The sequence below is a fragment of the Homalodisca vitripennis genome, chromosome 8, assembly GCF_021130785.1.
Source record: "Homalodisca vitripennis isolate AUS2020 chromosome 8, UT_GWSS_2.1, whole genome shotgun sequence".
Classification (NCBI taxonomy): Eukaryota; Metazoa; Arthropoda; class Insecta; order Hemiptera; family Cicadellidae; genus Homalodisca; species Homalodisca vitripennis.
Genome location: NC_060214.1, coordinates 20158695 through 20180632, shown reverse-complemented (window position 1 = coordinate 20180632; position 21938 = coordinate 20158695). Strand labels below are relative to the sequence as shown.

The following is a 21938-nucleotide window of genomic DNA, read 5'->3' as shown; positions in this document are numbered from 1 at the left end:
CCAAAAAAGTAGACGACGAAGAAGCTCAAAACTAACAATTTACATTGTTCCAAAATCAGGTGAATTGACAATCTCATCGTCTCATCAATTATAATGAGGAAGGTGAACTGGAACCTAAACTCATCACCCATAAGGCGCTCAGCTTTCGTGACAGTGACATTATGACATTCGCGATGTGATTCATACAGTAGGCGTAGTACATCAAAGGTAAGGTAGGTTAAGTCGGTTGAGGGTATAGGTGACGCTGTAGACAGCTGTTTGGTCACGTGATACAACAATGGGTTACACAACTCACCATCCTGCCCCCTCCACCCCCTCCCATCCCACAGCTGTCGCTGTCATTCAGTGTTGGCCGAGCTAGTGTCCGGTGATGTCCATCGTCACGAAGCTAACGTGGAGACTGCTCTTGGATATACTTACTTTTAGGTATTCATACTTATATTCGTTTTATCTCTATACTTACATTTACCACTGGCTCAAATTTAAACGTTTAGGTTCACTATTTTCAATTATTTTATAGCTAAATTGACACCGTTTTAAGTTCAAATGTTTGAGGATTCACTGATTATTCAATTGGCAACAATAAATATACTTACACATACTTAGAGAGTAAGCAACATTGAATTTAATTGTAACGCATCACCATAATTCACGATCCCAGCGGATATTTTAGATTACAACCCGTAATTTTAAGCACAAATGTTTACTTGGATGACTATTACACAATATGACAGATAATAACAATATACAATTGTTTACTCCAAAAAATTACTATTACAATAATTCTAAACTTTTGCCGTGATATGATTGCAGTTGATTACTTCAATTGTTTTAATTAATACATTTACACAGATAGTTTTAAATTGGGCAGGATTAAATTTGAGTTATTTAGGACATAAATATAAAACGATTAAAGAAAATGTGTGTTTTTTTTTTCAAAATAACTGAAATGATTACATAGCCTACGTATATTTAACCATTTTGACAACTTATTAGTTGTGAAATGCTCAACATTTTGTACTCGTATCAAATAGGATTAATTATTCTGAATATTCTTTATTTCCTTCGATCGCGGAGTGCTTAATATAAACATACTACGCAGAGTAATATTTTTAGACCAAAGCCGTAGTCGGCGAAGGAGGTTTAGGGGTTAAGCCACCTTCCCCAAACTTATATATATATTGGTATCAATTTACAAAATCGTGACCATGGAAAGGTATGTTAATTTTTTTTTCCTGAAAACTACAATTTTTCCTGAAAACAATAGTGAAGAAAAAATTCGTCGGCAACGAAAATCGAAGGAGTTACGATTTTTTGAAATCCTCTGAAAACTCTGTTTTTGACAGTACCTGTGGCAATTTTACTGAAATGATGACGTTAATCCTGTCAACGATGCCTGCCCGCTGCGCAGTGCTGCGCACTGCTTGCTCTTTTAGAAAAAAAAATTAACTCGAGCTTGCAAAAGTCGAATCCCAGATCACGTGATGCCCCTGATCCTTAACCCTCCCAGTGTTGTTCGACAAAATTTTGTCGGTTATTTTCCATCTTTAATGCAATAATGGCCGAAAGGCATCAATATAATACAATGATATACTTTCCCCCCAGTTTATATGCACCTGTGATAATAATACTTGGCTATAAATGCCCAACCCATGAAAAAAGTCCATTTTTCATGGTCACGGTATTGTAAATAAATACCTATATATTTTTTTCGGAACTGTTTTGGATGTGAAATTTTTCTTCATTTTTGACCCAAGGAAAATATATATTTTAAGAAAATGACAGGTTTTAAATATATTTATTCTTAACGAATTCCAAACTTGTGTAAAAATATAAAACATGTTTCACTTCCTGAATTTGGAACTCATAAATGCAGTAAAAGTTTCACATTTTTTATCTTTAGCCAATTTAATTGGGCCTGATTACAAAATACCTACATTTTCATCTTTAAATACATGTAATTTCGCGTGAAGTGATAAAAATGTTCTTCCACCTTTTCTGTATTCAGAGAAGTTATTTTAAAGCGCTGCGAAGATGGCATAAAAAGACTCCAACCCCAAAGTTGATTCCACAAATATAACCCATTGAAGATCATTACATTTATAAATCTACAATTACGTTACTCCGTGGTGTTGACATTACGAGTGCCCCCTCAATCCCCCCGAGTACGCCCCTGGACACATCGCCGCTCCTCAGACATCGCCAGAACGTGGGCAGCATACTCCGGCTTGGTCTGTGGAGTTTCGTCATTGTTCATTATCATCTCTGACACATTACCATCGACACTCTCTTCGCCGGTGCGCCGCCTGACTACAAGTTGCAGTAATCTCTTCTCTCTTCCTCTTGCATATTTAAAGGTCTGAATCACATTTCACTAGAACACCTTCAATCGTTCTTGGCATTCTGATCTATACGCGACTCCAGACTGTTCTTCGTGGAATAACTGTGTCCTTGCGACCTGGGCTATTATATCAGTAGTGTAACTATAGAGGGGACAGAACCCTTTCCCCAAGGAGCACTAAACGAGAGCAACTAGTTTTCTACAATTTTAGTTTCAATGTGGGTAAAATTTAAGTACACTTATTTTAGTTTTCTGCGCTTTTTGATCAATGGGTACTGACAGAGAATTTGGTAACAAAAATGAGAGAGGTACAATGCATGTTGAGAGAAAACAATTGTTTTAAAGTAAAAAACATTTTGAACTTAAGTTTCCTATGGATGATTTGAAAATAAAACTTGCCTACAGTGTCTATTTTGATATTCAACTCAAACCACACTGTATTAGCCATAACAGCGAGTTCTTAGCACACATTATATAACCCATGGATATCATGAGAACAAGATGTATAACTAATACATTTTTTAGCAATACTTGTTGGCCAATTCTAGACATTCTCCTATATACAAAATGTTTACGTTAATTAGGTTTGTAAACAGATGAGTCCATTTTACCTGTGCTGCTTTTGGTATCTCATAGACGACTAAATGCACAGGAGAGTTTAACTGGAACACTTAAGATATATTTTATAATAAATAAAAATATAACTTTAGGATTTTAAATTTAGTTGAACTTTTGAATTTGGCGGCCAACTTTCTTTTCTGTGTAACGTCCTATATTTTCTTAAGATTTTTATATATAACAACGTTAAAAGTGTCTTTATTCATGGCAATTTTTATTTTAACTCCCTAATTTGGAAGCTACAGCCTGTTAAGATCTTTTATTATTAAGTTTTGTATCCTTCTTTGTTCAATGTTTGTTATTGACGATGGAAGGTTTGAAACGATAACAGGACATTTGCCATCGTTATATGTTACAAAATTAAGTATCATATGCTACTGAATCATCGTGTGAGTAATTTCAAACTTAATAAGAGAGTGATAACTTTATTGTTAAGTGGACTATTAGTATTTTATTTACTTTCAGTAATAAAACGTTAATGTGCATATCACACTATAAAGTAATGACCAACAACATAAGCATGTATGATGACGGCTTTTTTATAACGTGACAATAGCGCCTTTCGCATTTTTATAATGTTTTAAATTAATCACAAACGGTTCTTAAATATATTATAACGTGTCATAAAAAATTCATTTTTCTGCTCGTAAACGAAAAACCTTTTTTCTTAAATTTAAGAAAAAAGAATAAAAACTTTGTTAAATGTTGTTTTGTATCAAAAGCTGCAAAAATATAGTTGTTACGCACTCACAATGTTAAAGTTTGCCACCATATTGGAAAATATTTAATCGTTTATAAAATACAAATGGTGGCACGACTAAAATAAACACCTGCGTATGAAAGTATATATGCTAAATCAGCTGTTTTTGTACATTGCAAAATGCAAACTTTTTTTAATTCGCTAAAAGGCAGGCAAGGATTCCACGATGAACAGCGATAACAAGTGTCCAGCCGTCAGCTGTTTTTGTGAGTCGGCGAGAGTCAGCTGACTGTGCAGGTGCCACATTCCACTGGATATCTGGAACAAACCACAGCTGACGTAATCAGTACATACTCACGGGAAATTCGATCTCATTTTAGGACCTCCACCTACTCTCCTCGCGGCGATAGCGCGGTATTGCCTACATACTCTGGTCTCGAACCTGCCAATTCAACCATTAATACAATTCATCGATCGATGTTTCAAGAATTAGGCTACAGTTTTTGATAACCGCAATCGATGTTCAAGAAGTTCTATCTTTTAAATCGTATAATACTGTTTTAGTCCGCTGCCTTACAATAACTTATTGGATGAAAAAGTGGGGTTATCCCCAAATCAAATTGTGGATTGGAAAAGGAAACAGACACGGTGTTTTTAGGTTATCTTTTATTGTTTGGTTCGCTCAAAAGGAAAAATCCCCTTGTGATACATAATTGGAAAGGGGAACCCCTCAAGGCCAGACTAGTGGTCTTGCCTTGTTCCTATGTTCATTTTTATATACGAGAGTCGGTGAAACGAATTTAAAAAAAGTCTTATCAGTCATTTACATTGTTGCAAATACGTAGAAAACACAAACGCTTGATTAATCCATATTGCTTATATAGTAGCAATATTATTATTATAAAAATTGATTTCCATATATGTCTCTTGGTGATTTACAAAGATTCCGTATTTTTATCTTGAAAACGCCCGTGCATTAGTCATGCATAATTTAACCTTTCTCAGGTGTTTTGATAGGACATGAATTATTTGTCTAATGTATCAAATTGAAACAATTACCTAGAATATCTAACAATAAAATAAAGATAAATACATCTGCACTGTTTCACAATCTTTGAAATTGGTTTATGTCTAATCACCACAAGGTTGTACCACAAATGGAGATTTCTATTTGAAAATTAAACATTCAAGATTTTGATTAACACCTTCATTGTGGTTCTGTATTGAGTGATCTTGACAAGGACTAGCCAGCGACGGAGTTCAAGGGGTCCGGACCCCCCTCCCCACTTTCAATTTGTTCAATTACTCTTTTACAAAAAGATTATTATTATTGAAATAATTCAATATTACTGGTATGTACTGCTGAAAGATCGTTCTCAACAAAGAAATGGATAAAGAACATTTAAGGAACAAAATGGAGCCTGACTCTCAGTCGATTACAAGGAAATATCAGTTGTTTGCCCTCCCCCCCCCCCCCCAAATTGTTTATGGCTAAGTTCTTACTCCCACTAGCCAAAATACACGATGGCATCTATCGCAACTTTTAAGAAGAACTGTAATGACTGTGGCATGGTAGTCTAAATTACTGAATATTTTTATATTAAATTACATGAATACCTCAAAGAATTGGAGGGATCTCAATGTTTATTTTTTCTTGTACAATTTAAAAATAACCTTTTTGACTGCATTCCTATATTTTTGTACTATTTTAAATGGTTTAAAATTTTATCTGGTACCAAATAAATAAACTTCACCATTTGTTTACTCTAATGGTATTCAGAACCGGTTATGATTGTATGTGAACTTATCAGCATTGTATCAATTTTTATACATTAATACTTAACAGAATGAACCACATAAAATATATGTTGAATAAAATTATGATCTTTAATAACTACTGAACCTCTACAAAATTATTTAAAACTTTACCTATAAATAATTTTATCTGTATTCTTTAAGATTAACATAAATTTTTGAAATTTTAAAATTTATGTTCACAATCACTTCAAGGTCTATTGTGGCGTGACATCCCTAATGCCCTTGCAATAATAACAAGGATAATCGATAGTATCTTAAAATTAATTTCTTAAAATTTAACAACTATACAGGGGCGTGGATGAACCAGTAACCAGGTTCAATCTCAGAATTCAGGAGTGGCAATTTTGTAATTACAACAGCTATGAGATCTTTGCATAAAGGACAATCCAACCAAAAAAGGAATAGTATATTAAGTGTTTTAATTAAAATGATGTCAAACAATAGTCCTAATTTGAGTCATGCTTGTTGCAGGTAGTGGACTCACGCTCACGCAACCTCGCAGACGGAGGGCAGGAGCAGCGACAACAGACCAAGCAGCTGGAGGTTTTCCAAGCCAACATCCCTGGCGGCTCAGTGCAGGTGATCCGTTCCAGCACCAGCAGCTCTTGGCAGAGTCACAAGGTGATTATTGAGTCCTATGTTTATCAATAACAACAAAATTGCAAGAAATTTAAAGGGGTGATATAAATCCCACGACCTGAGTCATCAAAGGGTATACAATCAATTAATAATGCGATATGTTTCAGACTTTGTCTGGAGGGAGTGGCTGGACCGGTACTGAAAGACTTGCTCTTCCTAACTCAGAAAACCAGGACTTTGATCATCTCAAGGTAAAAAATGTTTCATAATTCAATTAATTTAAAAGAATGAAATTAGTAAACGCTACATGTTCTGTTTTCCCATCGAATTTTCATGGCTTTTTCTGTTTCAGTTGGTATTGAATCCTCTCGACCTCAGCTCGCAGAAGACAAAAGCGAGTGTAGGTCGAAGTGGCTCAATCGGAAGTCGGCGTCCACCTTCCAGACCTCGGAGTATAGTTGGATTGAAACTCGAAGAGGCTTCCGAGCTCGCAGATTATAGACAGTTGAAAGAACTGAGTAGTATTTGCCACAAAGCCCATGAAGAAGCTAAGCAAGATTTGAGTCAGTCTAGACATTCACCACATGACCTGTCAAACGGCTTCAGCTGCGACCAAAACGACAGTATCACGAACGATGACTCTCAAGTAGCAGAGGCAAATTATAACTTTAGAAATAGTGCCAGCAGTGAAGTTACAAAATCCAGTGGTCACCTAAGCCTTATCCGTAAGAAGAGTTGCTCAAGTGAAGATTTGCATGCAGTTGATGAAGATGGCAATGAAGCTGCTTCAGTTGGCTCTGACTGGAGGAGGTCTTCTAAGGTAAGAAGGTCTTTGCAGTTTCCCCCAAAACCCAACTCCATTCATAAAGAAAACATTGTTATTCCTGTAACTAAAAGTGTGTCAGAGATAAAGAAAGAAATCGAGGCTCGCAAGCAACTAGTTACAAATTCTTTTAAAACTCACCAGTGGAATAACTTTGCCGAACTAGAAGGTGTTTTGGGGGTTGTTCGTAACGGGAGTCATGAAGAAGAGCTCAAAGATAGTTCAAATTCCTCAGAAGCTGGAGCTGTAAGTCCTACTAAAACTGCTGCAAAGAAGCGGCAAACTTTTATTACGGTTGAGTCATTAAAAGAAGTTAAGGGACGATTAAGGAAATTGAACTCGCCTGTTGAGGAAATATTAAAGACTGATGATGTTGATGATGGCATTGTGACTGAAGTTAAACCATCCAGCCCGATTCCAGAAAATACTGACAACATACCTAAGAACTCTGTCAAATCATATGTTTTTGGTATGGAAGTGATGCTAAGAAAAACTAAGCCTCCCATTGTAGGTACAGGCAGTCTGGAATCTAGAAGCTCAAGCAAGTTTTTAACAAATGGAAGTAACCGGTCAGAAGAGTGGTACAATAGAAGAAAATCCTATGGTTTTGAACCAGTCAGCAACCAACAGAGCAACTATTCTTCGTTTGAAAATAGTAAAATTGAGTCTTCAACAGACAGTGGAATTTGCAGATCTTCTGACATGTTTTCTTCATGGTCAAAGCTTGCGGAAAAATCAACTAACCAAACCAGTCCAATAAAAACAACTCATAGTATAGTTATAAAACCTTACCAACAAACGGATGTCAAAAGAGCCATTGATATTGAAGGTGATGCTGTTATACAGAAAGGAAGGAAAACTGTTGTTAATTTAACAGGCAGCAATGTCAACTCTTCATGGGGTTGGAACTCCAAAACCGAACTTTCAAATCCACAATTAGAGGTATGTAAAGAAAGTGTAGGTAGAGGGAAAATTGCAGATGCAATTAGAAGCCTCAATGAAAAATCAACCTTAGAAAAACAGAGACTCTCTGAGCCTATAACAATATCAATTCCAATCCAGCAAACTGCAAAGACTAACAATACAGATCCAACAAACTTACTCTTGAAACAAACTAATATTACTTCAAGTAATACTGACAAGATAGAAACAAGTACACATTCTAAAAATGTAATAGCTCCATATTCTGAACTATTATTTGGCAAAGATGCAGGAGAAACATCTAGCATAGACACTAAATCTGAATTTGAAAATATTCCTTGGAGAGGAAATCGAACAAAAACCCTTTCCAACTTTTTTGATTCAGAATTCAAGAGACATTCCATTGCAGTAGATCAAGCCAAGTATTTATCCAACAAGAAATCCTACGGTTCATACTATCTCAACGGGATACATGATGTGAATGACAAAGAAGGAGATGCCCATATGAATGTTGTTCCTTATAGTAAAACTGATAGAGATTCCAATAAGATTATAACTGAAAGTGACCATGAAGCGAGTGAAAAGAAACAGAAGAAGGTTGAGTTCTGCAAAACAGAAGTGCATTTTGCAGCTGAACCTGGAAGATTCAATATTGTTGAAACTGATGGAAAGCCTCCTCCAAGTAACCTTTATCGTAGAAGACGCAAAACTACCTCTGATGCACCGAATCGAAGTGGTTTACCTGAAATTAGATTTGGGGACACGCCATATGAAAAGAACATGTTAACAACTGAAAGTACTTCTGCTGAGAATTTTACATCTAAATCATTGACTTTCCGAGGCAGTCCAGTTTTTCATGACAATGAAAAAGATGATAGTGTCATATTTACTCATCCAAATACCACAGTTCTGCAAAGTAAACAGTTCAGCAAACTTTCCCATCAGCAAATTGATAGTACACATACCTCAGAAACACAAAACAACTCAGAGGATGACAACCCGAAACCGAGAAGTATCCTTAAAAACAACATCCCAAAACCAAAGCCTTACATTCTTGGTGAGTCACCCGACAGCCCCTTAACTGCTGAAGAAGGCTCTTCTTGGGGAGTCAAATTGAAGTCAATAAAATCGGATGAGGAGAATTCAAAATGGCAGACAGGCTCTCATTTTCCAAAAGAAACAGAATTCCAAAGACTTTTAAAATCATTGAAACCAGCAGCAAATAAACCCCCAGATTTAGCGGAAATTGCAGTGCAACCAGAACCATCCTCAACAGCCGCAGACAACGGTTTGGAAGTTAGGATCTCATCTTCCTCTTTTCCACCAGACCATCGACGAGCTTCCTGGTCCGTTGCTGACCGGATTAAAAATGTAGAAGACACCAGAGGATATTCCACCAAGGTCAACTTTGGTCCTCAAGAGACGACTGTGATAGATGCTTCTAAAATTGATGATGTTACTTCTAGAGTTAACGCTTCTGATGGCCTCAAGAGCAGCTGGACTATTAAGGAGCAGAAGTCATCCTTTGGTAAGAATCATTTATTACTCTTCTTTATGTTAGAGATATTCATTATGTAGTGATAATTAATAAAAACCTTGTTAGTTTTACAAGTGTTAAAAAAATTAACATTTTGTTCAATTTGCATTAGCTAACTGAGTTTTATTATAATAATTGTAATTTAATAGATTCAGAGTTTATTCACTTAAATTTCATCATACGAAATAAATAACAGTAGGTTTAATATGTTGGATAAATAAGTTGTTGTTCATCGTAAGAAATAATTAAAGTTTTTTTAACCCTTTGCGATCGGTCGACGACTATAGGTCGACGGCGGCAGTTTCACTGAACGCTCGCATGTCGACAATAGGTCGACCGGATATTAACTAACAGAAATTAAATACGACCAGAGGACAGTCGAAGCAATTTTTATTGAGACCTCAAAGGGTTAATGGAGACTTTTAAATGTTTATATTTATTAAAAGTAAGTTCAAAATGTTGTATGGCTATTTATTAAGGAACTGAAAAACAATTTACAGCCTTTATATATTTTTTAAATAACTCTTTTATATGTTAGACTGTTCAACAAATTATGTACTTGTTTGCATGTTTTCCATGCATCTCATGACAAGCTTGTATTTGGCATATAATGGAGTAGAAGCTTCCCTGTGTCATAATGATATGCTTCATTGTTTTGTACTTTTTATGGATTGCATGTATTTTCTGTGTGGTACATGGGTATACTGTTATAGCATGGTTAAGTTTTTTTTTTGCTTTCACAATGTTTGTTTATATTATTACTATCTTACTTTCCTACTATCATAAGAAATGTACCTAAGTTTATAATGTCCAGTTTTTGTATTTTGTGGCTAATACGTGTATATTATGCTTTATTTGTGGTGTATGCTTACAAACAATAGTTTATGTTTGGATTCCAACAGAGTATGCCTCTTCAATGTTACTTACTTTCATTACTTAATATGTTACTAAGAAAACAAAACAAAATTCTCTGTGCTAAAAAAATATGTACTACTTAATATTTTGTCTAAGATTTATTTTCAAACAATTCACAATTTGCTTTGTATGTTTGAAATTTAATAAATTTATGTATTTTATTAGATACATTTAGCTTACTTAATTGAAAATATAGTTCAGCTTTTCCTCTGTATTACAAGATCCTCGATACCTTATATTGCTTATTTAAGTTGACGTATTGTATGATTAACCTTCCCATTGTATTTTAAACAATAATTTTGAGCTTAAATGTATGTATATGTGTTTTTAGAAAGCCCTTTTATTGTGTATTATAAATAAATAGATCTCTCCAATCAATGGATCTTGTAATGCAGTACAAAATTATTGTAATAATAGTGTACAAGAAGTCAGATACGATCTTCAATTCCGGATTTTAGATCTTGCGATCCTCAACCACAAAGAGAAGATAAATTTTAAATGCAGTGACCAGTGAACATATTAAATAATGCACAAATTCTATACTTTTCATGTTTTATCTGTTATATATGCTTATCTTATTGTACTTCCTAGTGTTACAATTAGTTAATCTGAATTTGTAAATAGTATATGTCAAAGACATTCTGTTGTAATATGATCCTTATTCTTGTCAACTGTTTTCTTATTAATCTGTATTGTACTATCGCTAGTATTATAAGGACTGTTGTGTTTGTGTTCTTTCTTTGTCTGTTCATCTAAAAACCATCTATCTTCAACTCTGTTTTGGTGTAACTCTTTACTCTATCTTCTGCATTGACCGCTGGCACTAAAGCCTTGGGCCGAGCTTGTCCATTTGCACTGCATGAGAACTCTTTCTAAACTGCTGCATGTGACCATGTGCTCAGGATGAGAAACTGTGACAGGGTGTGTCTTGCAGATACAAGACCTGCCGAGCAGCCAGAGCCAGGGCTCAGGAGCGGGAAGAAGATAACGTACTCGCAAAGTTTTTCCACTCCGGTAAACCAATGTCCTCCTGAACAGACCAGAGATAGCTTCAGCAGGAACATTTTGAAGTCGACATCGCTTGTCATGGAAGTACAGAATCCAAGCATCAACCATTTAGGAGAATTCGAAAAGAAGGTCTCAGTGAAGGAGATTTCAACGAATCTGATTCGAGACAACTGCGGTAAAAATGTTCAAAAGGTGAAGGAGCCTCTTTGTAAAAAGAATTTGAGTTCTGTCAGCGAAAAAGTTAGCCAGTACTCGCAAAAGCACAACACGTTCGAGAAGGAAAGAAAGAAAACATATCAAGATATCAACACAAAAACTATTCCTCCGGTGAGGAAAATTTCTTCGGCGACTCAGACGTATTTCGTCAACAGGAGTGCTGTCAGAAGGGATCTGCATCAGGCTACAAGTATAAAAATTAACACCTCTTTAAGTGAAAAACACAAGATCCCTGAGAAGTCGGAAGAAGCCATGAATGGCATACCGGGGGTTCTAAATGCACTTGATGATTTGAGCAGATGTATCGATGAAGTCATCATTGAGTCACCACAGAAAGTGTGTAAAGCTGAGGTTCCAAAAGCAAGTGTTTTCAGCCTCAAAGAAGATTTCAAAAAGGAGACCAACAATCATGATAACATTCTGAGCGTGGCCAGTCAACAACCAACGGTGAGCGTGATGAACCAGTTAGATCTGCTGCGAGAGATTGTGGACTCTGGAGAGTTGAGCGAGGATAGCCTCAAAGCAGACGAGGAAGTACGAGCATACATGAGCACGGACAATGATGATGACACACTCAGCAGTGAATGGTCTGGGAGCTGGAGCAGAGTGAGGTCTCTCAAGCAGAGCACTAAACAAGTGGAAAAGAAAGGTACTGGAATCGGAATATTTATTTCTTTAAAATTACAATTCCTTGTGTTTCTTCAAGCAATCCTTTTTTAGTAATCCAACCACAAAGCCGATCACTTCTCAGCAGCTTGCAGATGTTTCACAAATAAATTAAACATTTAACATCAGTCTTATGCAAAATATGAAGAGTCCACAAAGTTGTTGCATTCACTATAAAGACACTCAGATCACATTTAATGTGACCTGCATACAATAATTTTTGTGTAAGAAAACATTTTATAAATTTTCTTACATTATTTTATACTTAGAATTAGAGTTATAGTGATCCATTAGAGTGCCATGTCCATTTGTAATGAGATCTGTGACCGAGCCGTCTTGGATGGCAGACTTTAGATCTAAGGTAGAGATAACATGGGTTCAAATCCTGCCTGTGATCATTGCACTTTTTAAAAGTATCATCAACCTTGTACTGTATCGAACCTCTTCCTCTTCTGTTTGATAAAATCCTAGACAGGCTAGAAGGACATGAGGATGGGCAGAGATCAGCCTCTCCTTTAATAAAACCCAACACTCACTAAAGAGATCCACAAATAAAGTGATTTGTTTCTAACAAAACTTTTTAGTGGACTTATGTCAAATTAATGTACTTGACCGGGCACAAACAAGGCCAAATTACAATACAGACCAGAGCACTCATCTCGAATTTAAGATGAGTTCCCATTTATACATAGTTTTAAACTTAGATCTTTGTCATAAGTGAAACCTTGGCTACATGGCTGGCACCTGACCAGACTGCTCTTTTAAAATTAGTTACCAAACAAATTTTGTTATTATTTGCGTATGTATTAAGTTTTGTAATTACATATTTGTTTTTCAGTGAAGCCTTCTGTTGCAGACCTGGTGCCTAGAATATCACCCAGTTTTGGCTCAAGAGGTCATTCACCTCTGCACCATAGGCAAGGCCTAGAAGCTGCAGTGAGCACTCATCCAGAAGTTCCTCGCATAACATCTATCTCTCTCCACTACGCTGATGCGCAGCAGCCCTCACCCATGCAGCCAGTGGCACTTTTCAGAGAGTCTCTGGAGTCTCAGCATCCTACAACGTCCTTTGTCTCTAGAAATCTCCTTAATACAGACTCTTCTGGTATATCCAGCAAGGTGGAAATGTCTCTGAACGGTGATAGGACTTGGAGCTTTTCTAAGGTCCCTCTCAGGGAGACCACAGCAAGTAAATTTAGTGAAAGTGATTATATTGACTCAACAAAACAGCCTTCAACTCAGAAACCTATTAGGCTGCAAGTTAGGGACATAACTTCATCGCCAAGCAGGTTCAGCAGGAATTCTCAGTCTCCCACGAAAGAGGCTCTCTTTTTAGAAAGAACGGCTGAGAGGAATGTCTTGTACAATGAAAATAATCGGCAAATGTCATCATCACCAACTAGTGGAACCTCTAAGAAAGTGACATCGGCAGCAACTATCAAAGTTGATGCTTTCCAGAACAATTCCAGGAAAAGTGACAAAATATTCGCTTCAAAATCTGTTACTAATCAGATATCTAAATCGGCAAGTCAGAGTAGTTCAGTACATCAATATAAGCACAAAGTTGAGGATAAATTGGAATCAGTAAAAAAAAGTGATACGAAAAAGTCTCTGAATGAAATGAAAACTAAGGAAAGGAAACTATCAACTAGCAGTAGTGGTAGAGATGGTTGGCTAAACACTCCAAAAGAAGTCCAGGCTAGGAAAAAATCCGAGTCTTACATTAGAAAACAAGACACTAGAAGTGAAAACAAAATAAGTGAGAGAACAATAAAACCGAATGTAACGAAACCGAATCAGAAAAGAACCGAATCACCCATCTACCAAAACAGAGAAATTTACGCAGAAAGAAGGGACTCAAATGACAACACTGAAACAGAATCGACGATACTAGAAGAGCTGACAAAAGCTGCAGATCAAATCTTGCTGGCTGTGAATGGTTACACTGATGATGACTCCTTCAGAGCGAGTAGCGAAGATGAGTTCAGGAAAAGGCGAGAAAAACCCACCTCACAACCACTTTGCACCATTTCTGAATTGCCGAATAAAAAAACTAACACTAACAAATTCGCAAGCAGACAAAGCTTGGGAGTTATCAAGTCTACCAGGAGTACTGATCTTCGAAGAGAATACAGATCCTCATCAAAAACACGAGTTGGGAAAACATCCTCGAATTCCTCAATGGACAGTGGTCCCTCTAGCGAGTTTAAGTCCGGTGATGTCAAGCCACTCCTATCGCCTGAGGATCGGAGCAAGCGGAGAGCAGCGAGGCTTTTGCAGCGAGCAAGCAGTCGGGAACTACTGCTCCAGACTGCCGCTAGTTCATCGGAAGACATGGGTTCCGGGAGTGACACAGGGTCTCTGAGGACCAAGCGAGTATTCAGGAGATCTCGATTGCAGAACGGAAAACTTAGCGGGTCCAAACAGGATTTGACAAGCATTGTTGCCGAGACCAGGACTAAGGAGAGGTCAGTATAAGACATTTTTATTTTATGATGTATGTCTGATGTAAGCATTGAGCAACTACTGTGAAAATATTCTCCATCATTTAACCATCAATCAACAATTAATAAGGTAGTTGTAACATTGGTTAAAAACTCAGCTAAAAAATTAACTGTTTAACAGTCCAATTAATGTTTTCTGATTCATTGTAAACTTTGTAGCTTTATACTTGAGCAACAAACTAATATATTTTATAATGCAACTTTTGAAAGTGACCATATACAAACAATTTAGAGTAATCATTTGAGAACTACACCTATGTAGAATGGTTGTATCCTTATTTATAACTCCTCCAAAATACAACAAAGGATTTCATGAATTTTCTTACATTTTCAGGAACATTTGTAAAATACATAAATTTAGAAGATTTTTATGTTTTGTATTGACACATTAAAACGGTTTATAACTGAAGGGTTAAAGATGTAGTTTATTTTATTGAATACAGAGTTTAAAATTTTGTATGGTCAAATTTAAAACATAATTTATTGGTATTTAATTTACCAACAGTAAGATGCAAGGGGGGTGCAAGGGGTCCAGACCCTCCAGCAATTTTCAACTTTTTTCAATTACTTTTTTAGTAAGCAATTATTATTATTTAAATAATTCAGTATTACTGACATGTACTGCTGAAAGATCGTTCTCAACAAAGAAACGTGACAAGAACTTTTTAAGGAACAAAATGGGGCCTTACTCTCTGTCCACTACGGGAAAATATCAGTTGCCTGAACTCTCCCCAAATTCATTAGTTCTCTAGATAAAATAACAGAGATGTGAAGTGAATATTCTTGATATAAAAACTTACCAAAGTTTTTTACTTAAAATGTTTGTATTTTTAAACATTTATTACTTTTCTATGAGAAAACATGGGAATTTAGATTGAAAGGCACCACTCATTGCAGCTGGTCAGTATGATCTGCTGTAATTAGAGTTTTAATAATAACAAGTAGTTACTGAAAATAAAATATTTTGATGTTTTATCAGAGTCCAACGATCAGCAATTACAAGCGAAGCTCACACATCTCACAGAGCGAAAACGCAAGTGGAGAACAGGTGTTCCAGGCATTCCAAAACCATTACAGGTAATAGTTTTAGATCATTCTTAAACGCGTTTGTAATTTTGTATAGTTTTTCAAGTTTTTTTTATGTTTAAAAATATTTTGAATACTATTTCCAGGTTACTTTAAATCCTAAACTGTAAATTTTACTTGCCGTAGGTTCAACAGCGGGTGAGCGACGTGAGAGGAGGCCTCAGACCGTGGTGACTCACAGTTCCCGCACTCAGTACGTACCTCACAGCTCACGCTCACGCACTCGCACAAGCCACGCACCACGCCCCCAATGCCCCTGTTTCTGACACGAACCGCGTACTTTTCTAAACAGTACCGGTACAAAGCATAATATTGCAATATCCTCCATCTGCCATTTTGTAAATTCATCCCCATGTATTCATTAAAAACTCTTCTGTTTCCTTTTCTCTTAACTTTGCGCATTTCCAGTTTCAGTGTTTCTTTTAACACGAGTTTGGTAGCTGAATAACTGTAGTTGTTGTGATTAAAAGCTGAAAAAGAGAACTTAACAACAAATTGAGTAATGCTATTTTAGTTTCGCAATATGTCTTATGTTATACTGTAGAAAACCTTGACAGCCAACGGCCAATAAAAAATTTGTTTCGTGAATGATTCCAACTTACACTCTGTCTGTCCCAATTTTTACAAGCTCTGGAAACTGAATGCTGCATTTCATGCTTGTCAATATTCATGGATGAGTTTTCACAGTTTGACAATTAATTATAGTATTACATAGACTATTTTAAAAGTTTAATTTGTTTAACGGACTCATGCTAAAACATTTAAATATTTATAATAATTGTGGAATCTATAACAACCTAAGACAGGGCACAAAAGAATAATTATTACTATTATACTTGCCTTCCTTAAGATTAAATACTGTTATGTTCACATTAAACTTTTATTTATTTGTTTTAAGCATGTACTGCTTAACTTAAACTTTGTGCTTCATATTCATAACAAATTTGAGCCTAATACAGGGTTGTAATTACTGAAGAGGCAGTTTTTGGTACCCCAAAACCAGGAAATCCCTCATTGGAGATTTTTCTGGGGATGGGGCCAAAAGATATTGAGCTACCTTAAATTTTTAGTTTCAGCCCTGGATAACACAATCTCAACAAGCTTGTTTTGGAAACAGATATTTGTAATAGATACTGATTTCTTTTTACCTAGCTTTGATACCTACATTTTCATGTTTGATTTTTTGAGAAAAAGAATGATGGGAAATTTTCACACCCATTTACCTGTTCACACCTAGTTGCCAGAAAAAAGGTAGGCAACGGTGTTGTAGTATATTGTATATGTATTGAACTTTCCATTTGTACTGAATTTAAAATGAAAAAGAATGATGGTGTCCATTTAACAAATTTTAATTAAATAATTTTTAATTAAAAAGAGCCTTGCAAGGATATGATATGGCAACTGACCGGGTTTGTGATTATTTATTAATTTTAAAATTAAAAAAAAAATTATTTCATCCGGTAAAAGAATGAGAGGTCCATGTATACAGCGGGATCAGTATAAACTTTTATTTGGACAAATAATGACATTTTATGTTTCTTCTTTTCCCGACCAAGCTTGTTAATCTTCCTCTAACTTTTCAATACTCATTACTAATCTTTGGCTTATCAGTAGTATCTAACGTTAAAATATTCTTAAGTGGTAAGTTACAGGTTAAAAATCAACAAATCACTCTGCTTTATGAGTTAGCTAAATTCTATTTTAAAACACAAATCCAGGGCCGTACTCAGCTCTGGGGGGGCCCTGTCCTGTCCTGCCCCTCTCTGTCGGAACAGTCCCTTCAAACAAACGTGTAGCGAGCTGTCACCCAGGTCACCTAAGGGGAGCCCCAGTAAAATTGTCTGAAACAAACTATCTGAGTACGGGTGTGCACAATTTACAAAGTTAATGAATTTTTTAGCACCTATTGTCACATTTAACAATCACAACCCAATTTTATTTTATTTGTGATAAATTCTATCTCTCTATAACTGCTGCGTGAAGATGCTTCTTATTTAAACCATGCTTCAGTACTCTCAGCAACAGTATTGTAACTTCTCATCACCATCTTACTAGCTTGGCATGATTAAACAAATTTGTACTTTCACTCTAGCTTATTAGTGATTTATCAGTAAATGTATGTCACTAACAAGCTTTTAGTTTGTAGCAAAATATTTTTGACATTGTGTTTATCTGCATGTTTTATTGTGCAAAGTGATAATAGTTTAAATTTATTCTGCAGTGATTAGTACAATAGTTTTAAGTTTCAATATAAATAAGTAATCTTATGTTAATATCTGTTGGGTAATTGTTCAAACAATTATAGTTTCTTAAGTTTCTTCCACCAAGTGATCCAATTCAGTTTCCTACTGACTACCAATTTTGACTCACTTAAATATAAATGTGATCACTTTTTCAAAAACTGAAAATTTAATAAATACAAACTTAAATAAATAAACACTATGTTCATTGCTGGAATTTGTTTTTTTTTTCAAAACAATACTTTTAATGTAAGTATCCAATTAATTTTTGTATTATTAAGTTTGTATCTGTTTTTTGACATCTAAAATGTTTTTCCTTGTATTTTATTTAAATGTTTATTGTAAAATACTTGATTTAGTACATAAAGTAATGAGTTCATCGGATGTGTTACAAAGATTTAGAAATCCTATAAAACTACCTACCTTAAACATAGGATTTTTGGAACAGCATAAGAAAGGAAGAAAAATTGGTTTTTGATTGATGGAATTGTTACTGCTTTGCGTTTGTATTTGTATTTTTGCGTTCTGCAAATGTTTATAAAATCGTTGTTCAATGTAAAATTGATATGGCCAACTTATGAACATATTTCATACTTGAACATAATGCAATTCATTATTTTGTGTTCACAAAAATTAAAACTTATATTTTTAATTTAAGATATATTTTAAACATTGTGTGAGAAAATGTGCCTCAATGTTAACAGTTTCAACTTGTCTTCAAAAGTTTTTGTGAATTATCTTTTAAAATTCCTTAAAACAAAATGCAAAAACTTGTTTTGAAGGCTATATTTTTAGTTTTTGGCACTCAAACTCTTTAAATACAATAATTAAACATAAATTTTTATTATTTTGGGGCCATTTTTAAGTAGTAGTAAGTCACAATAAATAAATTTACATTATAAGTAAATTGACTTATTGGTAATCAAATACTTGTTACATTAAAAATTATAAACTGAAGCCACAAAAGGATACAAGCAGGATCGGTTCAATGCTGAGTCACTTCAAGTCTAGAATATTGGCCGTAATACTTGTGAAATTATATCAAATCTTTCTGTTTTTAAAGTTAAGAAAAAAATAAAGCAAGTACATTTGTCAGTAATCATTGTTAAAGAACAAAAAACTGTACTATAAATCCACATATAGTTATGCAGTGTTTAACACGTTCACAACATCAACGTTATTCTGGACTTTTTTGTTTGCCATCAAATTTTTTAATAATAATGGCAAAAACCCGGAATCGGTTTTTTAACGTTAAATATCTAAGTATAACGAGAAAGATATGTGGGCTTCGCAATTTTGCGCAAAACAATTATTTCATTATGTTTTTTTTCACCATGTACCCCAAGAGGTACCTAAAAAAATGAATTAGCCTTAAAAATTAAGCAATTAAGCAAAAGTACCCAACAGGCTACTCGATGTTGTGAGGTATTTATTTAAGCTTGGGATCAAATTTAACAAACTACCAGGACAAAGCAAACAATAAAACGCAACAATGAAATGCATAGCAACGTGAACCCCATCGGGCGCACGACACACTTTACTAAAGCACGGTGTGTACCAGATCGAGTACACAATGGCAGTTCCGTAGGGATACATGTCATCGTGAACGTGTTATCAGTAATAATTTGACAAAATGTATGAAGTTGTAAAAATTGCATCGGTTTAATGTTGCAAGTTGTAACACGTCTTACCATTCAAAATTTGAATTGCTGAATAATTAGTTTTGTTAAAGATAAGTAGAGCATTAGACCTGGCCTGTAGCACATTACAGAAATGGTGAACAACTGTGATCAGTGAGTTGCATGTCCTTTGTTACAGAAAGAAGAAGTCAGAGACTAGTCAATCGGAAGCGAAGAGTGGCTTAGCTCGAGAGTAACATCTCGACGCAGACTGAACAGATCTCACCCCCATGGCTCTCACTGTCTAGGTTATCAAAATACTCAACTAAAGTACTTTTGCATCATTTTAAAATATGAATAGTTTAAGGACTGGTTTCTTACGATGAAAAGATAATGTAAATTCTCAAGTTTTACATTTTGGTTTCAAAATTCCCAGTATTGTTGGAAGTCGAATGGTGTGCATCTCAAGAACCCTTCTGTGGAACTGAAATGTTCAACCCTTTGTGCTCGTATTGAGGTTTTCTAATAATTGGAATTTATTTTTGTTAATATACACAATCTTTTAGTCCAGAATCCGAGTTATTTTACATTGTATATACACACAACAACCTTGATTTTCTTGAAATCCACAAAGAAATTTTCTCTAAGAAGAAAATTGATCATCATCTTCGTTGGTTTCAGTGGAGATTGAAACAGGATGTATCAAAAGGGTTAAAAATATGAATCTATGATTTTTTTTCTCAGACCACACTTTTCTTAGCTTGACATGCTTCATACCAACCTTCAGACATGCAAATAAATTTTAAATCATTGTCAGCCAACCTATACAGACCCTGAATGTGGCTACTATTATTCTTTATCTAGGAGTGAGAGTATTAGTAAACTATACATACTATTATTATATGAATTAAAAATTGTGTACGGTATATGAATTTTGAATTGAAACCTAGTAGTGTCTTCTATTTGTGTGTTATGATTAAAAACTTGTAACGTATTTAGAAATATTGAAAAAATAATTAAAAAAGTATTAGTAACAAATAAAACAAAATAAATATGATCTAGCTGATTCTGAAAGAACTGTGTAAGTTGGCACTATACTCGATCTTAACAGATACAAGATACAAGATACAAGTGGTGAAATTGATTTATGATTGCATCGCTTATCTATCAGGGGCGAACTCAATACATCCTTGCGGGTATCCATTCATCTTGCGAGTGCAAAGGGTTTGAAGTTGTAATAACTTTGATTTACAGAACTACTATATGACCTTTCCTCTCATCTTTGATTCTCTGATACAGTTTCCGAGTAATTCAACGTTATTGTGAATGTTATGTGCTTGGTACTCTCTAATTTTAGGAAGCATTAAGATTTACGAGTTCCTACGCTTGTTCAAAGTTTTATTTTGTATTATATGTAAATTATTGTGAAGCAAAGCTCAACAAGTTGTGAATTGGCTATGTAGTGAACCATGTGTTAGTCGTGCACGGTTTTGATGATCGGGGTTAAATAATTCGTAGAAACCCCTCAGAAATAATTTTTTATGTAACAACGAAAAACTTTAATTATATAGTGTCAAATTAATAGTATTATTTTTCAACGTGAAGAATTTATGAAATTGCTCTATAGACTTTGAAATACTTATACAAGTCATAAATTTAACTTGCAGTAAAATTTACTCAAACCATGATTTTTAACGAGATTTGACAAACTAAAATATTGATTTCAGTTCAATATAAAAAGTAAACATTGCTTTAACCCTTTGAGTGCCAAGCACTCTTGATGTTTGTGTAGTGTTCAGCTAAATAATTTGTAACTTTTTGAAAATAAACATAATGGAATGATTTTTGTTTTATTGTATTGGGAGAAAAGTGTGATATGAATTATATTTATGTAAATGATAAAATCTGTTGAAATATTTAAATTAAAAATTGTTCAAAACATTTTAATTTTTTATGTATTGGTAAAGAAAAATTGTAATTTTTGATAAAGAAAATTGTTTATTTTATTGTCTTAATACACTTGTATGCAAATGATTTATTGTTCCCTATGTAAGTAGGAGCCGGTATAACTTACCAAGTTTCAAAAAAGTAAGTATCTGTAATATTGAATACAACTCTTCTTATGTATTAGTGCAAAATATTGAAAATCTGTACTCGTATAAACGTTTTCTCTCATGTTTGGCTAATAGTTTTTATCAGCTGTAACGAATCATACCAAGATAGACAATCTATGTTTATTTGATTTATTATGTATAAATAGACTAAGAAGAATGCAATATTTCATCATTTAGAAACAGAATAATAAATATTCAAAAAGCCGATCTAGTCGGCCCTCAGCACTATTCGG

General features: G+C 34.7%; 1 protein-coding gene across 5 annotated transcripts in view; it reads left to right on the top strand.

The window, feature by feature from the left end:
* LOC124367405 overlaps window positions 1-21938 on the top strand; it is a 254170-nt gene extending 232232 nt beyond the window's left edge. Inside the window, exons 3-10 of one of the 5 annotated variants that reach the window (XM_046824198.1) lie at window positions 5949-6098; window positions 6224-6307; window positions 6409-9328; window positions 11187-12125; window positions 12999-14610; window positions 15626-15723; window positions 15859-16029; window positions 19791-21938. In XM_046824198.1, the coding sequence (XP_046680154.1) occupies window positions 5949-6098; window positions 6224-6307; window positions 6409-9328; window positions 11187-12125; window positions 12999-14610; window positions 15626-15723; window positions 15859-15998 (5943 nt within the window). In that variant the 3' untranslated portion in view covers window positions 15999-16029; window positions 19791-21938. Of the gene's footprint in view, window positions 1-5948; window positions 6099-6223; window positions 6308-6408; window positions 9329-11186; window positions 12126-12980; window positions 14611-15625; window positions 15724-15858; window positions 16030-19790 lie in introns of all 5 variants that reach the window. The other 4 variants (XM_046824197.1, XM_046824196.1, XM_046824200.1 and 1 more) reach the window with 4 other exon arrangements.